Source organism: Rattus norvegicus, chromosome 16 (genome assembly GCF_021556685.1).
Source record: "Rattus norvegicus strain SHRSP/BbbUtx chromosome 16, alternate assembly SHRSP_T2T, whole genome shotgun sequence".
Lineage (NCBI taxonomy): Eukaryota > Metazoa > Chordata > Mammalia > Rodentia > Muridae > Rattus > Rattus norvegicus.
The window spans coordinates 72,916,284-72,939,169 of record NC_141549.1 but is presented as its reverse complement, the minus strand read 5'-3'; the positions used below and the strand labels follow the sequence as shown (position 1 = coordinate 72,939,169).

Sequence of the window (22,886 nt, the reverse complement as noted above, 5' to 3'; positions counted from 1 at the left end):
TTGATTGCCAAGAAGAAATACATAACCATCCCCCAAAAGTTTTGAAATAAAGAAACTGGCAGAAATGGATGGATAGATAGATAATGCCCACAGATCTTTTCTGCACCCTTGATGCCTCTGCTGAACAAGCCGTGTCATCGATAGCAAGAAGGCGTTGTCAAGACCTCTCAGAGAAAGTCTAGATTCCTCTACCACTCTATGGCCATCAAACAGAGGCGCCCCGCACTTCCACTCTTTCTGTACGAAGACCTCCCGTGTCTCCTACTTTCTAGTTTGTGTCTTGGCAATTTAATTGGACACTGTTTTGTTCTCTTGTACACAGGAAATAGGCTCCTCACCTCTGCGTCACCATTGCTAGTTATCTAAGGCTTCCAATTCCTTGTGAGTAGAAAACAGCTAAGTAGAAAAGACGAACATGACTCAAACCAGGGGCTGGAGAGATGGCTCCGTGGTTAAGAGCACTTACTACCCTTCTAGAGGTCTTGAGTTCAATTCCCAGCGACCACCTCGTGGCTCACAACCATCTGTCATGGAATCCGATGCCCTCTTATGGTGCATCTGAAGACAGCAACAGTGTACTCATATAAATAAAATAAATATTTTTAATGATTTTTTAATTTATTCATTTATTATGTATAAGTACATTGTAGCTGTCTTCAGGTACACCAGAAGAGGGCATCGGATCTCTTTACAGATGGTTGTGAGCCACCATGTGGTTGCTGGGAATTGAACTCAGGACCTCTGGAAGAGTAGTCCGGTGCTCTTAGCCGCTGAGCCATCTCTCCAGCCCATAAATATTTTTTAAAAAATGACTCAGACCCTCAACATCTAGCCATGAAATCTCTGCAACTGCTACAGCACTGCCCTGAACAACACACTTTGAAAATTCAATTTACTTGTTCTTATTACAAAAGTAAAGGGGAGCATATATCAGGAGTAGAACATTGGACTGTAGATGAAGATGAGAAAGTATTCTTCTAGCTTGATTTTTCTAGAGCCATTTGTGGCATATAGGGAAGACAGGAGTTTTGCTCAAGAAGCTCAGAGTGGGGCTGGAGAGATGGCTCAATGGTTAAGAGCACCGACCGCTCTTCCAGAGGTCCTGAGTTCAATTCCCAGCAACCACATGGTGGCTCACAACCATCTGTAATGGGATCTGATGCCCTCTTCTGGTGTGTCTGAGGACAGCTACAGTCTACATATATAATAAATAAATCTAGAAGAAGAAGAAGAAGAAGAAGAGGAGGAGGAGGAGGAGGAGGAGGAGGAGGAGGAGGAGGAGGAGGAGGAGGAGGAGGAGGAGGCAGAAGCAGCTCAGAGTGGTACAAGATCCACAAGACCCATTGCCAAGGTTGTTCAAGCAGTAACTAGTTGCTGAGGAGAGAGTCCCCACTGTGGAGCTCCTGGGATGCAGCTGTCCTGAGAAGAGTAGGTGTTTTGTGATCCAGTTGCTTTTGAGTAAGTCCATACTCCACTAAGTGACCCCGACCATGCTCCCTAAATAACAGCAATCAACTCATTGGTTCACAAAGCTGGGTTGGGTAGAGTCCTTTCCTTGGTACCCTACCTGGGGCTTAGACATGGCTCCCCAGTCACAAAACATCCCCCAGAGCTTATGTGTTAAATCTTAGTCCCAGAGACGGGACACGACCTCTCTGACTGAGAAACGGGAAGCTAAAAGAGACAAGGAATAAAACCTCACCCAGAGTTCTTGGAGTGAGCTCAGCACTAGTGACTCCAACTTTAGAATCCCAACCTCCAGAACACCAGGGAGAAAATAAATTTCTATGCTTTTTAAATTATCAAGCTTAGAGTATATTTTTATAGCAGCCAAAGGATTTTGGGAGTACAATTACTACACATGCTCCTATGGCTGCTTTGGTGCATGTACACAGATGAATACTCACGCCCAGGAATGGAATTGCTAGGTCATGGGGTAAGTGTATGTTTGTCACTAAAAGCTATTACCAAACAGTTTCCCAAGGAGGCTACGCCAATTCATACTCCTCCCGATGTTTGAAAGACCCAGTTTTCCACAGTCGTGTCCACCTTTACGGCTGCTGTATTTTTTAAGAAGTATCCCCCCCCCGGGGGGGGGCTGAGCGGTAGTTTAAATTTATGATTCTCCAACATCTAATGATCTTTTCTCTTTTCTGCCACACAGACAAGGTATTCATGATGCACTCATGCATGTCTTTTATATACTTTTCCCACCTCTGTTTTCTTAGTAATAGTTTTCTATCTTAGCCGACAGGAGGCTGAGGCAGGAGGATGAAGAGTTTGAGACAACCTGTATCACATAGTAAGTTCAAGGCCAACCTCAACAATGGAAAGAGGTCATCTTTAAAAGAAACGCAAGGCAAGGCATCATAGCAACACATCTTCTCCGACTTTTGACCCGCCCCACTTACACTCAGTGGCTTTGCTCGCTGAAAGGCAGCTCCTAAGTTTAACGCAAGTTGATGTATCAGTCTTTTCTGGTTAATATGTTGTGTGGTGTTTTCGTGGCTTTCCTTTACCTACTTAGATTATCATGTCACCTGGATGTTTTTCCCCTCAAATTCTCTTCTTTTTTAACTTCAGTTTGTAAAATTACATCCATGTATATGCACGTGTGTGTGAACATCTGCATGGGGAGCCATGCAAGTAGAGGTCAGAGGACAACAGGCAGGAGTCTGTTCTCTCCTTGAACCATGTGGAACTCACGAGCAAACTCAGGTTGTCGGGCTTGACAGCAAGCATCTCTGCTCGCTCAGCCTTCTCACTGGTCCTTGGCTGTATAGTCTCTGTGCAGCTGAGGATGACCTGACTTCCGGATCTCTTGCCTCCACCTCTGAAGTGCTGGGATCACAGGCTTGTGCCCCCAAGTCTGATTTATGATAATGGGGACTGAATTCGAGGCTCTCTGCATGCTATGCAAACACTCTACTGACTGACCTGCAGCCTAGCCCTGGAATTAATGTTTGTGCATTGTTAACAGCTAATTCTTAGAGATGAGGCCGGGAGTGTGCCTCAGTAACAGAGCCCATGATCAACACGGTCAAGGCCTTGAGCACGATCTCTAACACCACAAGAAAGCAGACCCTAGGGGTTGTCAGATGGCTCCATGGGAAGGCACTCTCCTCCAAGCCCAAGGATCTGAGTTCAATTCCCAAGACCCACGTGGCAGAAGGAGGTAGATGACTCTTACATATGTACACACGATAATAAATACATTTTAAACTGTTTAAAAGGAAAAAAAAGAAAGCAGACTCTAGCTCCTAAGTTTAATGTATGTATACTGATGTGAGGTGAGTGTTTGTGTGTGTAGCTCATGAGTGGTGGAGGAGGGGGCTCTAAGGGATGTGGGTAAAGAGGATAACAGAGCACACTTGGTTTGGATGAGGGAGAAGCATCCTCAGGAGGAAGCGTTCAATGCTGTCAGGAAGCCTGCTACTCTCTGAGCTAATTAAAAAATTAAATTAAAAAAAGATAAAGATGAAATCATGACTCTCAAACAGACTTAAAGTGGTCATTAAATTTTTATTTAAGTTATTAATAACAGAAACTGTAAGAAGCTGTGACCTGTTCAGGGGTGAGCCCTCAAAACCAGACACATGTATAGGTCAGAGATATTTTAACCAATGGCAGACAGAAGCAAAACTGGTTTTTCCCTGGTGGAGCCGGGGCCGTGTTGCAGCTAGACAATTGGTTTTCATGAGTGTAGCGTTGTTAGTGGTTGTTTATAGCTCACGGTGCTGTAGAATGGCTACTGTTGACTCCAAACCGGAGGCCCCAGAGTGCACTGCAGAAAATGTAGGTTTCCACGGAAGCACAAACATTTCCTTGCCCTATAATGCTATGGAGTCCGGAATCATCTTTTGTTGTTTCATTTTGTTTTGTTTCAGGACAGTTTCTCTGTGTAGCCCTAGCTATCCTAGAATCCATTCTGTAGACCAGGCTAGCCTCAAATTCAGAGACCCACCTGCCTCTGCCTGCCAAGTGCTGGGATTAAAGGTGTATGCTTCCACTGCCCTGACAAGAATCACTTTTTTTAAAAAAATATATTATTTATTTATTTTATGTATAGGAGTACACTGTAGCTGTCTTCAAACACACCAGGAGAGGACATCAGATCCCATTACAGATGGTTGTGAGCCACCATGTGGTTGCTGGGAATGGAACTCAGGACCTCTGGAAGAGCAGTCGGTGTTCTTAACCCCTGAGCCATCTCTCCAGCCCAAGAATCACGTTTTAATGCATGACTATGCAGGAGAGCCAGAGCCATGGATTTCAGTCTTAGCCTTTGCCCACAAGCTCTTCAACTAACACCATGTCTCAGAACACTACAGTGTCCAGTACGTGTGTTTTGTGTGTGATATGTATATGTGTATATGATATATATGTATGATGTGTATGTATGTATTATTATGTATGCACATATGTGTGCCACAGCTAGTGTATAGAGATCGTCTGACAACATTATGTTATCTCCTCTAATGGATATCGGGGATCAAACTCTAGCTGTCAGGCCTACATGGTAAGTATCTTTACCCACTGTGCTGCTTGGTTTTTGGGTCAACTTGATACAAGGTAGGGATATTTGGGAAGAGGGAGCCTCAACTAAGAAAACATCTCCATAAGGTTGGCCAGCGGGCAGTAAGATGAATTTCATGGCACTGAATGAAATTTGTCTCTAGGGTCTCTTTCATCCCCCAACCTAATTTGTTGGTAAGGGTGACCTTTTAACACTCAGATGACTTTGGTTACAATCCTTCAGAGAAATTGGGGAAATACCCAAATATCGGGCAGGGTATAATCACCTTCTATTAGGGAAGCAGTTAAAGTGGGTACTGGAAGTTAGGAAACATCTTGTGCGAAAACAATAAACTTGTTTGAAAAGAATAACTGTCAAGGAAGGGGGAACACGAGGGCCTGCTCCTGAGAATCACTCAGGACTGGCAAATGCAACAGAAGTGCCCTGCCCCACTCCCACATACCCACGGGCTTTTGTCAAGGTCAACACATGATGTACTGGACTGATATGGACAAGAACTGTTCTCTGTCAACCACCTGGAAGAGATACAGGTTTTCACAGAGACAGAACCAAGGGGCTTGGGAATCTTGGCAAACAAGCACCGTGTTGGTTTCCATCTAGTCTTGGGAGAGGTATAGATGAGAATCCTAGGACAATCTCACTGACTTGAGGAAGGTGATCACCTAGGAGAGGGACACCCGCACTCGAAAATAAAATGAAACAAACAAGCAAGCTATACATGGACCCCTGGAGCTGTGCTATTATGTGTTTACATTTTGCTTGTTGTCTCAGCCTCCGTGTGTGTGTGTGTGTGTGTGTGTGTGTGTGTGTGTGTGAGACCATGCTGTTGGGGAATCAAACCCAGGGCTTTCCCATGTTAGGCAAGCACTCTAGCCCTGAGTCACTTCCTAATCCTCATAGCGTTCTTTTAGAAAAGTTATTTACAGAGTTCTGGCTTTATGAATTTATAAGCTCTCTAGTCAGGGCTTGGGGAAGGATCATAAATGGCAACACCCATCCAGGGGCCCCATTTGGAATCTCAGCAGCCTAAGGTTCAGACCAGGGAGGCTCTGCCATCTTGCTCTGGGAGGAGGACCTTCCTCCACCAGTGCTCTCGTGTTCTGACCACTCGAGGACGACAGTTTCTCACAGCAACCTGAGGCTCAGCCAGTATCGAGCATCCAGCCCTCTAGAGTTTTCATTCTGTTTATCTGTTTCCTGCCCTGTTGTCTCTGACACAGGTATACAGAGTTAGACTATGTGAGCCTGAGGCACCGTGAGAAAGGCAAAATGGAAGCAAACAAGGTAGAGGACAGACCAGTGTGTCGTGACCTCCGAGGGCTTCGGTGTCCTTGCTGCTTTATAACTTCTGGAGCTGTGGATCCAGTGCTATATTTGCAGTTCCCAGAATTTGCAAGGCCCAGGGAGATAAATTAATGACTGGCTCCTGGGGCTTAACATTCCTCTCATTTCAAGGCCTTGACCCTCATGAAGGTACCCTGAGGCCACCGACTACTTACTTGCTCATGCCCTCTGAACCTCTCTTTTCTCTGCTGAATAACAACAACAACTTAGAAGCCATTGTAAAAAAAACATCTAAGGGGCCAGCCAGCTCAATGGGTACAGGCACTGGTTGCCATGTCTGATAACCAGAGCTCAACCTCTGGGACTCACATGATAAAAGGAGAGATCCAACTTCCAGAAGTTGTCCCCTAATTTCCAGTGCATGCCCTGGCACACACATGTCCCACTCCCACACAGTAAACAGGCTGGAGATGTGGATAATTCGTTAGGAGCACTTGCTGCTCTTCCAGAGGACCTGTTTTCATGTCTAGCACCCACATGGTACAGTTCACAACCACTTATAAGTTCAACTCCAGGGAATACAATATTACGTCCTGGTTACCAGGCTGTGTACATGACCAGTTCTCAAGTTCAAAGTTACTACCTGTAACTTCAACTCTAGGGAATCCCGTGCCCTTGTACCCATATGCACAAACCTACACACATACTCAAAAACAAGTAATATTTAAAAATAAACATAATTTAATTTTAAAATATGTCTAAGGTGGGGCTGGGGAGACATCTCAGTGGTGGTTAAGAGAACTTTTCTTTAAAGTGTGTATGTGTGTTTTTAAGATTTATTGATTTATTTTATGTATGTGAGTACACTTCAGCTGTCTTCAGACACACCAGAAGAGGGCATTGGGTCCCATTGCAAATGGTTGTGAGCCACCATGTGGTAGCTGGAAATTGAACTCAGGACCTCTGGAAGAGCATCCAGAACTCTTAACTGCTGAGCCATCTCTCCAGCCCCTAAAAGGACTTTTATAGAGGATTCGTTTTGTTTCCCAGCACACACTGACACCTCATTTTTTTTCCTGGAACTCCACATCCAGGAGATCTGATGTATTACTCTGGAAACACACACACACACACACACACACACACACACACACACACACACACACACACACACACAACCAGTCATACATATAAAAATAAAGATCAATCAGGGGCTGGTGAGATAGTTCAGCAGGTAAACATGTTTACTGCCAAGCCTGATGACCTGAGTTTAATCCCCAGGACCCACAAGATTGAAAGAGTGATCTATGATGAAAAGATGAAACTGATGTTTACAGGGGCTGGAGAGGTGGCTCAGCGGTTAAGAGCACCGACTGCTCTTCCAGAGGTCCTGAGTTCAAATCCCAGCAACCACATGGTGGCTCACAACCATCTGTAATGGGATCTGATGCCCTCTTCTGGTGTGTCTGAAGACAGTGACAGTGTACTTATATAATAATAAATAAATCTTAAAAAGAAAGAAACTGATGTTTACAAGTTGTTCTCATGCTTCCACACTCGTGTGATGGCACATGTGAATCACACACACACACACACACTCCCCCCAAGAAATAAAAATGCTTTAAAAAATGAGAAATATTTTTAACAAATATAAAACGAGAAATATTTTTAACAAATATAAAACTAAGATATGTTTTACTGCAGAGTTCCAGCTCCCTCTGTTTTTGTTTTTGTTTTTGGCAGTTTTGAGGACCAAAACTAGGTCTTCCTCTGTGTAGCCTTGACTGTCCCAGAACTCTCTATGTGGACCAGACTGGCCTTGAACTCAGAGATCCAGCTGTCTCTGCCTCCTGAGTGCTAGGATAAAGATGAATGCCATCTTCCCCCATCCCAAACTCAGCCATGAGGAGCTGGTGGGGCTACAGAAGGTGCTGTGTGCTGAGCAGAACAAGCATGGAGACGCCTCTGAATTTCTTCACCTCTCCAGAAGGACTTCAGGTGGCCTCCACCCAGGACTTTAGCAGAACTGCATTCCAGAAGCGTTTGAAACTGGAACACTTAGACAAACACTCTCTCTCTCTCTCTCTCTCTCTCTCTCTCTCTCTCTCTCTCTCTCTCTTGATCTCAGATTCCAGCCACATTCCATCCTGTGATCCACTGAGGATCCTATCTATGTCCAGCCCCATATTTGGCTGTAGTCATAAAAGGAGGTGGTTAGTAGGCTATAGGTGACCAGTTCTCCAGTTTCAAGTTCAGGTTTCTTGCTAGTGTCCAAGTTTACTGAACATCGCCACCTGCTGTCTCAAAACTTGAGGACCAGAAAAAAACCTCTAAGACTAAGACTCAAAAAGGGGAGGGGAGGGGGGCTCACACAAGGCAAAGGAAGACAGGACAAACCTGTGAGCCATTGTAACCCCCTCCAACAAAGCCCACCGATTTTCCATAGCTCTGTTGTTTCAGCAGCTGGACCACAGTGGACTCCCACCATCAGCTTCCTACCATGGTCAGCTCACAGACCAAAATGCTGCCACTAATTCCTGTAGTGATGGACCCTAAAAGATCTGGAGGAGCTACTGCCTAGAACCCCCTTCTTCCCCCATGTTCTCTTTGAGACATGGCCTTCCGTAGCCTAGGCTGGCCTCAAACTTTCTGTGTAGCTAAGGAACTTTTTGATAACTTAAACTTCTGAGTGCTGGAATTATAAGGGATGGGTCCCTATGCCTGTGGTTTTTGTTGTTGCTGCTGTTTTTTTGTTTTGTTTTTGGTGCTAGGGATGGAACCCAGGGCTTTGTACCTGCTAGGCAAGCACAGTGCCAACTACATCCCTCTGTCCTCTGTCCTCTGTCCTCTGAATATCCACCATAATGGGAATGTACACATAGACATCAGGAAGGAAGGAAGGAAAGGAGGAAGGGAGGGAGGGAGGGAGGATATTTTTGAGACAGGGTCTCACCATGTTACCAAAGTTATGGTAAAACACAAGGCCACTCAAGGTAGCACATGACTGCTTTACAAGTCCCCTGGAGGTGCCAGCAGTAGGATCTTGAGTTTGAGGTCAGCCTGGACACAGTGACCTCCAACAAACAGTAAGGCACTGTCTCAAAGGAAGTGTTTTATGTTAAGTCTCAAGCTCTGGGACATACCTATGGAGCATATCAAAGTGGACCTGACTCCCAGCTTCTCCCAGCATCCTTCAGTCCCTACCTGTTACACTGATATGGCTGGCATTCCCCGCCCTCTAACCCTGAACTCTGCAGTGCTCCTCTTCCCCCAGATGCTCTTCCCTAAATAATGCCATTTTGTTACCCCCTCCCTACCCCTCACTCCCCACCTCTCCCAGCAACCTTTTTTACCTTTTGCTCTCTTGGCTGTTGCACCTGGTTCCCCTCCCTCCTCTCTCTTCCCCTCTCCTCACATGGCTCAGGGCACGTCTACTATGGACTCTCCCAGATGTCCCTGCCTCTGGCCGTGCTCTCCTTTCTATCTACAATAAACACTCTCGTCCACTAGGAGCAGTCAGACCCTTTTCTTTTATTTCTTATTTTCCATTCATCTTGGTGATATGCACATAAAACTGTGCAGCCATTCTTTGGAGTGCTTTTCCTGATAATCCTAGAAACACTTCAGGGCTACCTTCCCACTGCCAGATTCCTCAGCCAGGCCCACGTTGCTGCCGGTGCTTCCTAATGGGGAGTTACTGAAACTGTGAAGCTTCTGGAAGCTCAGAACTTCCTGCTCCCCCAGCTTCTCCACTGCCTGAGGGGCTGGGTTTAAGCTGTGGCCGATTGCCGGCTGACTTTCTTCATGCAGGGTTTATTTCCTTGGTATTGGTGCTTCCTGCTCAAATGAAGGCAGAGGGGAAGGGAGTAAAGGGTTGTCCCCCTGCTGCTGTGACTCTGGGGTGACTGGGAAGGCACTGAAGACGGTATCTGTCCTGCCAGGGTCCCTCAGACTCTGAAGAAATACCAGATGGAGCTCATGGGGTCTGAGAGCTCCTGACATTGCATAGACATTTTATGTGTGTGTCAGAATATGTTTTTCTAGAGTCATAGGCTCTTACTTTTTAGGTCCTGTACCGGCTGGTTTCCTGTCAATTTGACAGAAGCCAGTGTCATGAGAGAAAGGAGCCTCACTTGAGGAGATGCCTCTGTGAGATACAGCTGTAAGGCGTTTTCTCAATTAGCAATCAATGGGGAAGGGCCCAGGCCATTGTGGGTGGTGCTATCCCTGTGCTGGTGGTTCTGAGTTCTATAAGAAAGCAAGCTGAGCAAGCCATAGGAAGGAAGCCAGTCAGTAAGCAGCACCCCTCCATGGCCTCTGCATCAGCTCCTGTCTCCAGGTTCCTGACCTCAGGTCCTTCAATGTTGTGATAATGTTCCTTCAGTGTTATGGAAGTATAAGCCAATTAAACCTTTTCTTCTCTAACTTGTTTTTTTTGTTTTGGAAAGTGCAGGGCCATGGCACTGTTTTGTCTCAGCAATGGTACCCTAGCTAAGGCAGGCCAGACAGACTAAGAGCCATCAGCCCTCCTTGGAGATCTGGGGTTTTTCTTTGTCTCATGTATCTTTCTGGACGAATCCAGGGCTTTGAGTGACATGGTGTCCCATAGAAACACTGCTTTGTGTGTGTCACAGCTGTGAACTAAATGAGGAAACCCAAGAGTATGAAAGACACCACAAAGATGAAACTTGAGCCAAGAGTTAGGAAGAAGGAAATGGTTTTAAAAAAAAAACTAGGGGTTGGGGATTTAGCTTAGTGGTAGAGCGCTTGCCTAGGAAGCACAAGGCCCTGGGTTCAGTCCCCAGCTCCGAAAAAAAGAACCCCCCCCCAAAAAAAAAAAAGAACTAAAATCTGCAACCATCCCAAGAAGAATGATGGCCCAGAGTTTTAGCACCTGGCAGGCTGAGGGAGGAAGATTGTGAGTTCAAAGCTAGCCTGACTTATGTAGCAAGGCCCTATTTCACAAAACAAAGACAAAAACAAAAATTGCAGACATTCGTTGGAAGTTGGAGAAATGAGAAGGCTACTCAGATGTCTTCTAGAATTCATCCTGGCCCCAGTGGCTTCTTAACATTCCTTCCTGGAGACTAACGATGTTGGAACTTTCTAGAAGACTCCTGCTAACTCATCAAGTACTTAGTACGAATCAGACTCTCTATGTAAGTGGATCTAAGTGAGTTTACCCACCCCACCCAAACATATAAAGGAGTATTTTGTCCTAATTTTACAAAGGAAAAATCAGTCATGTAGTAGAGGCAACGTCTCTCGTGTCCCGGAGAACGAGACAGAACCGGATTTGAACCATGGTGTCTCACTCCTAAGCACGCTTTCCAAATCACTAGGCTTCCCTTTTAAAAAAAAAAATGTAAGGAACTGTAGTAAGGCTAATTTAATTATATAATCCTCTAGCTAGAACACTCATTTTCACTGGAGGAAAACAAGCTGTTGCTGGGTCCAGATGCCTTACAACCATTGTGGCAACACGCATGTAGGCATGCATGTAGGCATGCACCCAGGCTTACACAGGCTGTCTTATCTCTGACTAGCCTCCAACCTTTCCCGCATGGAGCTACTGCATCCTTACGCTGCTCTACCAGCTAACTCACATTTCTCACCTTTTCAAACTGCCTCCTAGAAGGATTGTATTGAGTGAAGAGCAGGAACTTAAGAGTCTGACCACACTGCCTGCATTAGTTAAGGTTCTCTGGAGGAAAAGAACGAATAGAATGAATATTTGTAACAATATCTGAAACATGTCACTTGTCTTCATTTCTTAGGAATATTCCTTGGACTATTAGTTAGGGTTTTACTGCTGTGGACAGACACCATGACCAAGGCAACTCTTATAAGGACATCTAATTGGGGCTGGCTTACAGGTTCAGGGGTTCAGACCATTATCATCAAGGCAAGAACATGGCAGCATCCAGGCAGGCATGGTTCAGGAGGAGCTGAGGGTTCTACATCTTCACCTGAAGGCTGCTGGCAGAATACTGGCTTCCAGGCAGCTAGGACATGGGTCTTAAATCCTACGCTCACGGTGACACACCTATTCCAACCAGGCCACACCTACTCCAACAAGGCCACACCTTCAAATAGTGCTACTCCCTAGGCCAAGCATATTCAAACTATCAGATTCCACTGGTCCTCATAGGCTTGTTCAAACACACAAGTCTATGGAAGCCATACCCAGCCATATCAAAGTCTATAACAGTCTCGGCAACATTAAAAATCCGAAGTTCCAAGTCTCTTCTGAGATTCATCTAATCACTTAACTATAATCATCAAAACAAGACAGGAAACCAGCTGGGCAAACTTCAAAGTCTGCATCTCCATGTCTGATATCAAAGCGGCCTTCAGAGCTCCAGCTCCTTATTCATCTTTGTTGACTGCAACAGACTTCTTGCTCTTGGGCTGGTTCCACTCCCTGTCAGTGACTATCCTCAGCGGATAGACCACAGCGCTAGCATCTCAAACTTCAATGTTACAGGTTATTGTTTCAATGTCTAGATCCATACAAGATTTTCTGGGCTCCTCCAAAGGGCTGGAGTATCTTCTCCAGCTCTGCCCTCTGTAGCTCTCTAAGCTCAGGTTGATCCACTCCACTGTCGCTGCTGTTCTTGGTGATCATACCATGGTACTGGCATCTCCAATATGATGGGGTCTTCTGCTGCAACTGGGCTTCACCAATAGCCTCTCATAGGCTCTCTTCAGGGTGCCAAGCTTCAAATCCTTCACATGACCCCTTCAGTCCTGGGCCATCAACTACAACTGAGGCTGCACCTTCACCAATGGCCTTCCATGGCCTCTCACAGTGCCAAGCCTCAGCTACTCTCCATGACCCCTTCATGCCTTCAAAACCAGTACCACCTGGGTGACTCTTACACATTACCAAGTCCAGCTGCAGCATGATGTATGACCTTGGCTATCACTGGAACACAGTTTTTTTGTGCTCTTGGAAAACACTTCCCAGAAGATTTCACCTCAGTGATGCTGGTTTCTTCTTAATCACTGTTAATTTCTTAGCTCCAGTTAACCAGCATCAATTGTCCCAGTAGCCTCTTCTATTTTTCTCTCTAAATCCAGAGCCACCTAGCCAAAGCTGCCGAGTTCTGCTGCTTGCAGGAGCTGGAACATGGTCCCCTTGTTCAATTACATTATCACCAGCTTTCTGGTTTCCAACACCTTCATTGCCTAAGTTTGGCTGTCTTGGGACTTGCTCTGTAGACTGACTTTGAACTCAGAGATCTGCAGGTTTGTCTCCTAAGCACTGGGTCTACTAAGCCTGGATTTAAACTTTTCTTCACCTAGAACTTGCTCTCTGAGACAAAGTCCGGAAGTATGTAGCCTCATGGGTTTTGTTGCCTTTATAAACCTCTGCCTAATGTAATTTGATGACATTCTCTGGGAATCCTGGGTATGAACCTGGCCGGGACCCATCAATCTGGCCATTGATTTAAAAAGCTGCCTCACGGGGCTGGAGAGATGGCTCAGTGGTTAAGGGCACCGACTGCTCTTCCCGAGGTCCTGAGTTCAAATCCCAGCAACCACATGGTGGCTCACAACCATCTGTAATGAGATCTGATGCCCTCTTCTGGTGTGTCTGAAGACAGCTACAGTGTACTCATATATATAATAAATAAATAAAATATTTAAAAAAAAAGCTGCCTCACACATGGCTCAAAAATTGTGGCAGTCACCCCGTGGGATTAACAGTAGCTCACTTAGGATTTGAAGGGACTGGTGAGAGACTGTAGACTGGACAAAGGCAGCCTAGGAGTTCTGAGGAAGGTTCACCTGCAAGATGACAGGCTCTGCAGGTCACCTAGATGCCCATCCCCACCCATCTCAGCATGACCCTAGGGTGACAGCCTCAGGACAGCTAGGTTCTTTCAGATGAAGACCTACATCTAGCTGGCCATGGTGGCAACACACACCTGCAGTCCGAGGGCTTTAGAGGCTGAGGTGAGATGATCAGGATGCCAGCCTGGGTTACAAGATGAGACGGTTCACTCTTCACAGTGGAATGAGGAGTGGGGGGAGGTGAAAGGGAGGGGAAAGGGAGGCGGAGAGGGAGGAGCGAAGGAGGGGGATGGAAGGAGGAGGGGGAGGGGGAAGGGAGGGAGAGAGGGAGGAGGAGGGGAAGGAAGAGGGAGAGGGGAAGGGGACATGGAGGAGAGAGAGGGGAAGGGGACAAGGAGGAGGGAGAGGGGGAAGGGAGGGAGAGAGGGAGGAGGAGGGGAAGGAAGAGGGAGAGGGGAAGGGGACACGGAGGAGGGAGAGGGGAAGGGGACAAGGAGGAGAGAGGGGGAAGGGAGGGGGAGAAGGGGAGGAGGAGGAAGAAGGGGAGGGGGAGGGGGCTGGCATAGAGGCATCACTGCATCTTTGAGTACTTCTTTCTCAGTGGCCCACTTACCCTTACCCTAAGGCCATCCTGGAGAACATAGGCATCCCCCAACACCCCCTGGGAATATGGTTGTCACCAGTAAAGCCAAATTGAAACCACCTCCTGCGCGGGCCATGGATTTGACATTCCTGTAACCACTGGGTATGACTGTTCCTTAAGTTCAGGTGGCGGGCCAGTTGTTCTGCACAGGTTTCTTGGTTCTATGGAATGTCGTGGAGTCCATTCCCATTCCAGCATGTTCAAATTCTGTAAGCCTGATGGGTAGGATGCAGCTCATCGCCAAATAGGTGTCCCTGTGGCAGCAGGTATAGTTAGCTCAGAGCATGGAACCCCTGAGAGCCCTGGAGTGCCTGCCTGGACCCCGCAAGAACCCAGAGGTTGAATATGTGGAATAACGATGTGGTGATGATGTGGGAAGTAACTGAGTAAGGTTCTCTAAAGGAATGGGGAAAGATATATATCATGTATTTAATATATTAAATAATACATATATTTTATATCAATATATTATATCATATATAATATATTAAATAATATTAAATATAAATTATATGTAATTTATGATACATACATATATAATATAAATAATAATGAATGTATAATAAATAATAAATATGTAATAATACATAATAGAAATAAAATAAAAATATATACTATATAAATAAAAAAAATATATAATTTCTGTTCCTTTAGACTGAGTGGCTCTGATGCAGCAGGATGTTAAAATGACAATAACAACAGTAAGAATTCATCTCAGTGAGTTATTAGAGCATTAAGTGAAATGGGCCTCTTAGAACACTACCTTCTACGGCACGGTCACTGCTAGTGACTGCTATTTCCTTCTGGGATTTATTCGCAATCTCCGGAACTTTAGGCTGTCTGTCTCTAGTTCCTTGTGCTGGACTGCTACACAGACTGACAATTATTCTCAGAAGTGAAAAATGTTTCCTTTCCTATTTTATCTCCACTCACAGTGCAGCAACTGAAATAACAGCATGGCTCTCCTCCAGTCATTCCTAACACATCGCTTGTTTTCAGTCCTTTCGTGTTATCTGGGGCTTACCTCCGTGCATACTTACATTACGGTTATTCTTTATAATTTTTGAGACAGGGTGTGGTGGTTAATCTCAAATGTCAACTTGGCGAGATCTACAATCACTTGGGAAACAGGCCTCTGAGGATGCCTATGAGAGAGATTATCTTGATTAGGTCACCTGAATTAGGAAGATTCACCGACTCTGGGTGGTTCCAATTCCAGGGGCTGGGATTCTGTACAACAAAAGGAGAAAATGATCTAAGAGTTGCTACCACTGTTTATTCCTTGGCTGGGTAAATAATGTGTCCAGCAGAAAATCGCCTTCTTCTGAAACATGCAGCTACAGTAGGACCCGTGATTAAGGAGTGAACCAATAGCCCCACCTTAGCGAATTTTCCCCTCCACTCTACCTAGTCACCAACCCACACGCCTATGGCCTGGTTATCAGCCTTCTGGATAAATGCTCGACCCGGAAGTGTTTCTCTCACAACAGCAGCCTTCACCTCCTGCTGCTTTATCGGGATCATACTGACCTCTCACCTGCCCACACTACCTTCTTTATAAGAAGTCGATTATCCATAAGTAGAAATGATTATTTGGGGACATTGTCCTGTTTCGTTGGTCTACATGTTTTTAGGCCAGAAGATCTTGATTATTGTAACTTACAGCACTTAAAATTAGGGAGGATTAGCCATTGGGATTTGAATCGTGCCTGAATGAGGATGGCCCCCATAAGCTAATAATTTGAATGCTTAGTTCTCACTCGGTGGAACGTTTAGGAACATTAGGTGGATCAGGACATATGGTCTTGTTGGAGGTGTCAGTGGGAGTGAATTTTGAGGTTTCAAAAGTCCATGCCAGCCCGTTTCTCTCTGTCTTTTTCTCCTGTCTGTGGATCAGAGTGTGAGCTCTCAGCGACTGCTCCAGCCCCATGCCTGCCTGCTGCCGTGCTCCCTGCCATGATTGTCACCCTCTAAAACTGTAAGCAAGCCCCCCAATTAAATGCTTTCTTTTATACGTCGTTGCCTTGGTCCTGGTGTCTCTGCACAGCACTGGCAGTAACCAAGACAACCATTTAACTTTGACCTCTTCCAAATTTATGCTGGCAAAGTAACTTTAGGTGTTTACACATGAATTTTAGGCCAGCCTTTTGATTTCTCAAGCATGATTGACATATTAGGGAACGACTTGAGCACAACTTTGCTTGCATTTCTGGAAGAAACAGCAGATGAATGTTTCAACAGCACACACACACACACACACACACACACACACACACACACCACTAAATATCTACTGACTTCTGTTTGCTCAGTTACTAGCCACATGGCTAACCATGTCCTATGAGAGTAGTTGTTCTTGTGCTCCTCCTGCCCTACCCCGATCTCCTAGGGTTGGAATCTAGGGCTCCATAAATGCTCAGCATGTGTTGCACTGAAGTCCCCCACCTACTGAGGCCAGCGCATTACACAGAAAAGGAGAGCACAGCAACAAACAGTTCCCTCAGGACTTTTATTCCCAAAGACGACGCAAAGCTTTCATTCCAATCAGGGCCAGTTTTGAGAAGACACCCTCTCAGCCCTCGGTTAGCATCACAGCCTCATGGATGCTTTGAGTGATGTAGTCTATATTGCTGCTGTTAATGCAGGTGAAGTTGATCCGGCTGGTCTTGGGCAAGTAGATATGCTTCTTCTTGACCAGGAACTCCACCTGTTGATCTGTGACAGTCACAGAACTCAGAATTCCTCTCAAACCCAGGGGGAAGAGGTACATAGGATAAGAAGTGTCAGCATCTGTGGGGGTCCTATATAGGTCTCTAAAGCAGCCGCCCTTCTCCAAGGACGTGAGGGAAACCTGAAACAGAGCTGGGGACTGCTCAACTAGTCCATGCAGCTCAGTGTTAAAACACAGATCTGAGGTCGGGAATGGGTAGTCTCTGAGTCCTGGAACTTACAGTTGAGTCCCAGATAACCATGGGTTCCGCTCTGTCGGGTGATGTGATTCCACGACCCAGGGGTCCCCAGGAGTCGGAGTTTCTCCTTCACCTTCTCCTTGATCAGCATGATGTTCTCCACAACACCTTTTAGACTCTGCTTCCTGCCAAGGAAAGGGCGAGACATTGGACTGCAAAGGCCTACTTGCCTTCCAGCTCGTCTTCTCTCTTCCCACCTTTCTACAGCAGGACCCATGTCCGGAAGCACAGGTGTGGAGCCTGGCTTCTGCAGTACCTATGGTGGGAAGGAGGTTTGATTCTGCTGTCCTTTGGGTCTTAGACATCTCTCAAAGGCCTGTGTGGTAAAGGCTGCATCACTATTGATTGTCTGAGAGAGTTAGGTCATCGGGGACTATGAGGAGTCTTGTTCCTAATAATTACATGGCCTAGCCACCCACTCCTGCCCTCCTCCCACCTTTACCATTCTCCAAACAGAGCAGGGTTACAGAGGATGGAGGTGATTATTCGAGCACCCGTGGCAGGAGGGTTTCCCCACAGGGCCTGGACATAATCCATCAGCTGGGAGATGACACACAGCAGGTGCTGGTTGCTGAGGGCTGCCACGACTAGGATCCCTACTCCTTCATCTGCAGCATCAAGAAGATAGCCTCACCCTCAGGATCCTTCTGTTCAGAATCTCACTTACGCACTCCCCTCCAACCTCGCAGGAGACAGGGTTAAGATGTGGAGCCTCCAGCTCAGTCCAGACAAGGTGGTATTTGGCCCCCGAAGTTGACCGAGGCTCCTCTTGTAGAAAGAGTATCCATAGGCAAGGGTATGCAAGAAGGAGAGAGCTTTAAAGATTGTCAAGTACCTCCTCCCCATCTTCCAGCCACATGGGCTGGAGAGGGTGACATTTTAACTAGGACGGACGTGGCTAACTAGCCGGGTTACCAACTAGCTAGACCAAGTCCTAGCTCACTGTTGTTCTTTACTGCCGCCACTGTGATTTCTCTGGAGTACTAGGATCCTTACAGGGGATAAGTGATGTCAAAAATATTTATCCTTTGGAGGAGGGATATGGGAAGGCACTGGGGGAAAATATGAGGAAGTACAGTGTGTGGGGGAGTGGAGGAGGAGGGGAGGGGGAGAGGGAAGAAGAGCGGAGGGGGGGGAAAGGAGAGAAGGAGAGGGAGGGGGAGAGGCAGAGGAGGAGGGGGAGGGGGAGGGGAGAGGGAGGGGGAAGGGGAGAGAACATTATGAGAAACCCATTATTTTGTAAGCTTAAAACTAAAACCAAACCAAATCTTGCTCGTCTGATGGGCATGGCATTGATTCTGTTTCCCATTTCTCTTATCCTTCTGCCCACGACATACCATAAATGCCAAAATTCTTGGACAGAGATTGGCTGCAAAAGAATTCGAAGCCTAGAGACACAAAGTGCTGTAAGAATTTGCTATCTTCTTCAAGGTCCCCAGTGGATAAACCTTGGCAGGGAATGTCAAAGAATGGGAATATCTGCTTGCTCTGCAAGAGAAGGAAGGGGTGAAAAAGCGTGAGGCCCATGGGGCGGGGCGAAGCAGACTGGGACAGAGGGGACCTGTGGCAGGCAGCCGCGTTCACCTTAATGATGGACATCAACTTTGTCCACTGATTCTGTGTGAACCGGCAGTCAGAGATGTTCCCAATCACAAGGATGCTGCCAGCCGGGATATGCTGCAGGAAGACACTTGTCTTAGCAAGGTACCACGTCTACGGTGCAGAGGCGACGCCAGGCATTTGGAGTAGAGACACAACCTCTTGGGTTTGTTCTCACCAAAAAAAAAAAAAAAAAAAAAAAAAAAAGGCCTGGCAAATCTAAACCCAGCAGGGGTCCTGAGGGGCGTGGAGAGGAGGCCATAAATCATCTGGGAGGAGATTCTGAGTGTGTGTGTGGGGCGGCGCGGGGGGGGGGTGGGGTGGGGGGTGGGGTGGGGGGGTGGGGGGGTGGGTGTGTGTGTGGGAGGCTCTACCTGTAGAACTTCGACGAATATGCTGGGGTCTGAGCACAGATCAGTGGAGTTCCAGACCGAGTACTCATAAACTGTAAAGCCCATGTCCCGGAAGATGAGTCCACACTGTTCTGTGGGAACACAGACCCCCCATCAGCTGGGGTCCGTGAAAATGGAGAAACGGAGGCAGGGATACCGGAGAGTGGGGATGAGGATTAATGACTGACAGCAGGACCATAACAAGAAAGGGTTGGACCTAGCTTGGCATAGCCGCCATTTTTCTCCTGATAGAAAATGAGGATTAAGAGCAAAGATTACACGTAGGGCAGGAATTAGGAACAGGGTGTAGGGTCTTGTGCTGGTCTTGACCCGGGTAACACTCACCGTTTTGACATGAGATGATACAAACGGTTTTCAAGTTCTTTCGCCATATCTTGAGGAACTGAGCCCCAAGCTGGAAGGCTCCACTCTCACCAACGATGTGAACGCCCCCTACCTGTCAGCAGGCAGTACGGCAGAGAGAACGGCAGAGAGAACGTTTGAAAGAAGCAGTGGTTAGGCCAGCACACCCCAGGCCAGAATTTTGTCTTATTTTTGGTGCTGGGGTTGAACTGAGGACCTTATACATTTGGAACATTCCAGCCCTCTTCCTTTCTTTTTTCCTTCATATTGAAATGATCTATTTTTAGTTTCCAAATCAGCATCGTCAGTGGGTGCCACTCAGTGACTGAACGAGGACTTGGGTTTGGATCCCAGCTCTGCCCCTCGGCACAAACGCCTATGGACTTTCAGAGTCTTGGGAATTGCCTCGGTCAAGGTGGAGGCCTGCATGGTCCCTTGTGGGCTTTAAGGTCACGAAATCCTGTATCTCTCCGTGTCTCACCCTTTTCTCCACAATGGCTTGGCTGTGCTTTCCAAAGAGAAGTTCCAGAGAGGCTTGGATGAAGGATTTCAGGCCCGCGAGGGGCAAGTACTCATAGTTCAGAGAGGGATCTTCTGCAATCTGCAGGCGGGTCTTGCGCACCACAAGAGAAACCCAGGGATGGCCTCCTTCGGTCATGCAGACTGTGGAGAAACTTCAAAGGAAGCTCTGGATACTCCGCCTTGGGGCAGCCCACAATCCACAAGTTTGGCCTGTGTTTTTTGGTGCTTTTCTAAAGTAGCCCTTGAAAGCTTACTCTTTTTTTTCTCCCTTCCCCCTCTTTCTTGATTCATTCTTTTCAGAAAACAGTGAGCTGTTAGTGACTTGTGTTTCAAAACAAAACAACATAACCACCAAGAAAACCCATGGCTAAGTCCAGGCCCTTGCTTGTCACACAGCACTGAAGAGGGGAAGGCAGGAGGATCATTTTTGGGCAAGCTTGGTACACAGTGAGTTTCAGGCTAGCCTGAGATGTAAGCAAGATAATACCTCAAAACAAAACAAAACAAACAACCCCCCCCATAACCCCAAAACAACAACAAAGCCAGCTGAAACCGTTTTGGTTTTAAAGGTTAAAACTTACAACATGAATTAGGCATTTCATAATGGCAAGGTCTGATTCCATATTAGAAGGTCTCTCTGTCTCTCTGTCTCTCTCCGCATGTCTCTGTCTTTGTCATCTTCTCTTGCCCTCTAGTATCAAGCAGCTCAGGCTGGCCTTGAACTTGCTATGTTGCTCCAAGTGCCCTTGAACATCTGACCACTTACCTCAGGGGCTGAGATTACAGGCTTGTGCCATTCGCCTGGTTTGTTTGTTTGATAGGGGAGGATATCAATTGAAGGCAGGGGGGTTGGGGATTTAGCTCAGTGGTAGAGCACTTGCCTAGCAAGCGCAAGGCCCTGGGTTCAGTCCCCAGCTCCGAAAAAAAAAAAAAAAAAGAAGAAGGCAGGGGCTTCAGGAATGCTATGCAAGTCCTCTACCAAGTCAGCCACGTCCCCTCAGAAAGCTTAATTTCTTGATTTTAGAATGAGAGCAACTTCAGGGGATACGGTCCAATGGTTAAGGGCACCCACTTGCTCTTGGAGAGAATTCAAATTCAGTTCCCAGCACTTTCGTCAGGCAGCTCGTGTAACCACGTGTAAATTCAGCTGGCGCCTGGGTGGGTTTGGGGGGGGGATCACTGCCTCTTGGCTACCTCCTCAAACACTTGCATGGATGTATACACACATACTCTCTCTCAAACATGCACATACAATTTTTTAAAAATCTCAACAAAACAAACACACAGAAAACAATGAAAGAACGAGAGAGAGAGAGAGAGAGAATGAGAATGAGAGAGGTAAGGTGTGGTGGTGCCTCCAGTCCTTGGGTGGTGGAGGCAAGACCAGAATCTGCTCAAGATCATTTTCAGCTAGATCGTGAGTTCAAGACCAGCCTGATTTATATGGGACTGTAAATGAAACAGACAACTGGGAGGAGCAAGGGAGGTTGCAGTAGCAGATAAAATAAAATTTAAGGGGTTGGGGATTTAGCTCAGTGGTAGAGCGCTTGCCTAGCAAGCGCAAGGCCCTGGGTTCGGTCCCCAGCTCCGAAAAAAAAGAAAAAGAAAAAAAATTAAAAAAAGAAAAAGGAGGGGGTGAGAGGAGGAAGAAAACGTGGCTCCTCCCAAACTCCCAGAAGTCCCCAGTAAGGGGCACAGGGTATGGGTAATGTGGGATCTCACTGCTCTGCTCTGGGCAGTTCCGTGAATAAACTAAAGCCTTTCCAACAGCAGAGGCACTCTGCTGGGGACACTGCCCATGCAGTCAGTTGAAACATGTAGAAAAATCTTAAACCCTGAAATGACCGGCTCCTACCTTTGTAGGCCAGGAACATCTTGACAGAAGAGTCGTCTTGCCTATAGATCTTTAGTAAGCTGCCTTCTAGCTTCTGGGCTATGGGTACATCCCTGAACACAGAAAGGCTGGTCATAGTTGAGCATATATAATACCAATAACTTCAGGCCTCTTTCTTCCAGAACCGTGGTAGCTCTGATGCAAGAGGCTATGGGCAGTGAATTGTTAGAGCAACAGAACCTCAGGACTTCCAGTCTCCAGGGTAGCAATGTTTAGGGGGTCACAGGAACATTCCATGGCCCTGGAGGAGAGCCCCCTCCCCCGACAGTAGGCAGCAGGGAAGAGTGAAAAAGGATGTGGGATTCCACTGCTGTTTATAGCTGCAAGCCATTCCACTCAAGGAACAAGTCGTCTCTGGAAAGCAAGACCAAGCCATCAGCTTGTGAGCTAGGTAGGGGTCCCCCAACCGAAGCAGACACACAGCAGTGTCAATCAAGGATTATTTTCTGCTTCCGTTTTGCAAGGGGGTTAGGCAAGAGCTCAAGTCACACTCTGATGCAAGTGCTCTCTCTTCTTCCACACAATTTCATTCTTTCCTTTTTAGTTTTTTTAAGGGAGCAAACTCAGAGTTTATCAGGAAACGATTTTTATATACATTTAAGGTGGGTAGGAAGGGAGGGCAGCCGGCAGGGATTGCAGAGATGTGATTAGTCAATGTATTGGGATGGGGTGACTGTTGGCTATTCAGATATAAATGGGACCTTTGTGTCATTCACTTTGTATCAGGGAACATCATAGAAATTAGGGAAAGAATAGAAGAGCTGGAAGAAGGGACAGGGAAGATTGAGATGACCTGCTCCAGGCACAACCTGCCCACTGCACTCTTAAACTCCCAACAACCGTAATGATCTGCACAGGGTAGGACAGGTTAGTTTTTTTTTGT

General features: G+C 46.6%; 2 protein-coding genes across 26 annotated transcripts; both read right to left on the bottom strand.

The window, feature by feature from the left end:
- Nucleotides 1-22,886, bottom strand: part of Erich1 (glutamate-rich 1) — a gene marked incomplete at its 5' end in the record, with an annotated part of 52,793,804 nt that overhangs the window by 10,725,194 nt on the left and 42,045,724 nt on the right.
- Nucleotides 9,334-22,207, bottom strand: Got1l1 (glutamic-oxaloacetic transaminase 1-like 1). Of its 26 annotated transcripts, XR_015639425.1 has the most exons (14): nt 21,965-22,182; nt 20,069-20,250; nt 19,570-19,681; nt 19,207-19,316; nt 18,818-18,910; nt 18,571-18,721; nt 17,676-17,841; nt 17,490-17,549; nt 17,216-17,358; nt 15,305-15,409; nt 14,325-14,518; nt 13,756-13,805; nt 11,437-11,525; nt 9,334-9,658 (listed from the first exon to the last, which is right to left on the bottom strand). XR_015639425.1 is itself a non-coding variant. In XM_087588386.1 (10 exons), the coding sequence occupies exons 3-10, from the start codon at nt 20,243-20,245 to the stop codon at nt 16,837-16,839; spliced, it is 1,095 nt and encodes a 364-aa protein (XP_087444512.1). In that variant the 5' UTR covers nt 20,246-20,288; nt 21,965-22,056; nt 22,184-22,207; the 3' UTR covers nt 16,755-16,836. The 26 variants fall into 26 exon arrangements, 7 of the variants coding, with proteins under 7 accessions (XP_087444512.1, XP_087444513.1, NP_001014025.2 ...); XR_015639421.1 differs by lacking the exons at nt 17,490-17,549; nt 17,676-17,841 and adding an exon at nt 17,901-18,001; XR_015639426.1 differs by lacking the exon at nt 13,756-13,805.

What these genes read in the sequence shown, in the direction of transcription:
- Got1l1 (XM_087588385.1), bottom strand. Translation starts at nt 22,079, where the DNA reads ATGACCAGCCTTTCTGTGTTCAGGGATGTACCCATAGCCCAGAAGCTA. An exon ending in AAGCCATTGTGGAGAAAAGG is followed by an intron (nt 19,682 to 20,068) that starts GTGAGACACGGA and finishes GCCTGCTGACAG; the next exon opens with GTAGGGGGCGTTCACATCGT. An exon ending in CAAGAATTTTGGCATTTATG is followed by an intron (nt 17,842 to 18,570) that starts GTATGTCGTGGG and finishes TTGATGCTGCAG; the next exon opens with ATGAAGGAGTAGGGATCCTA.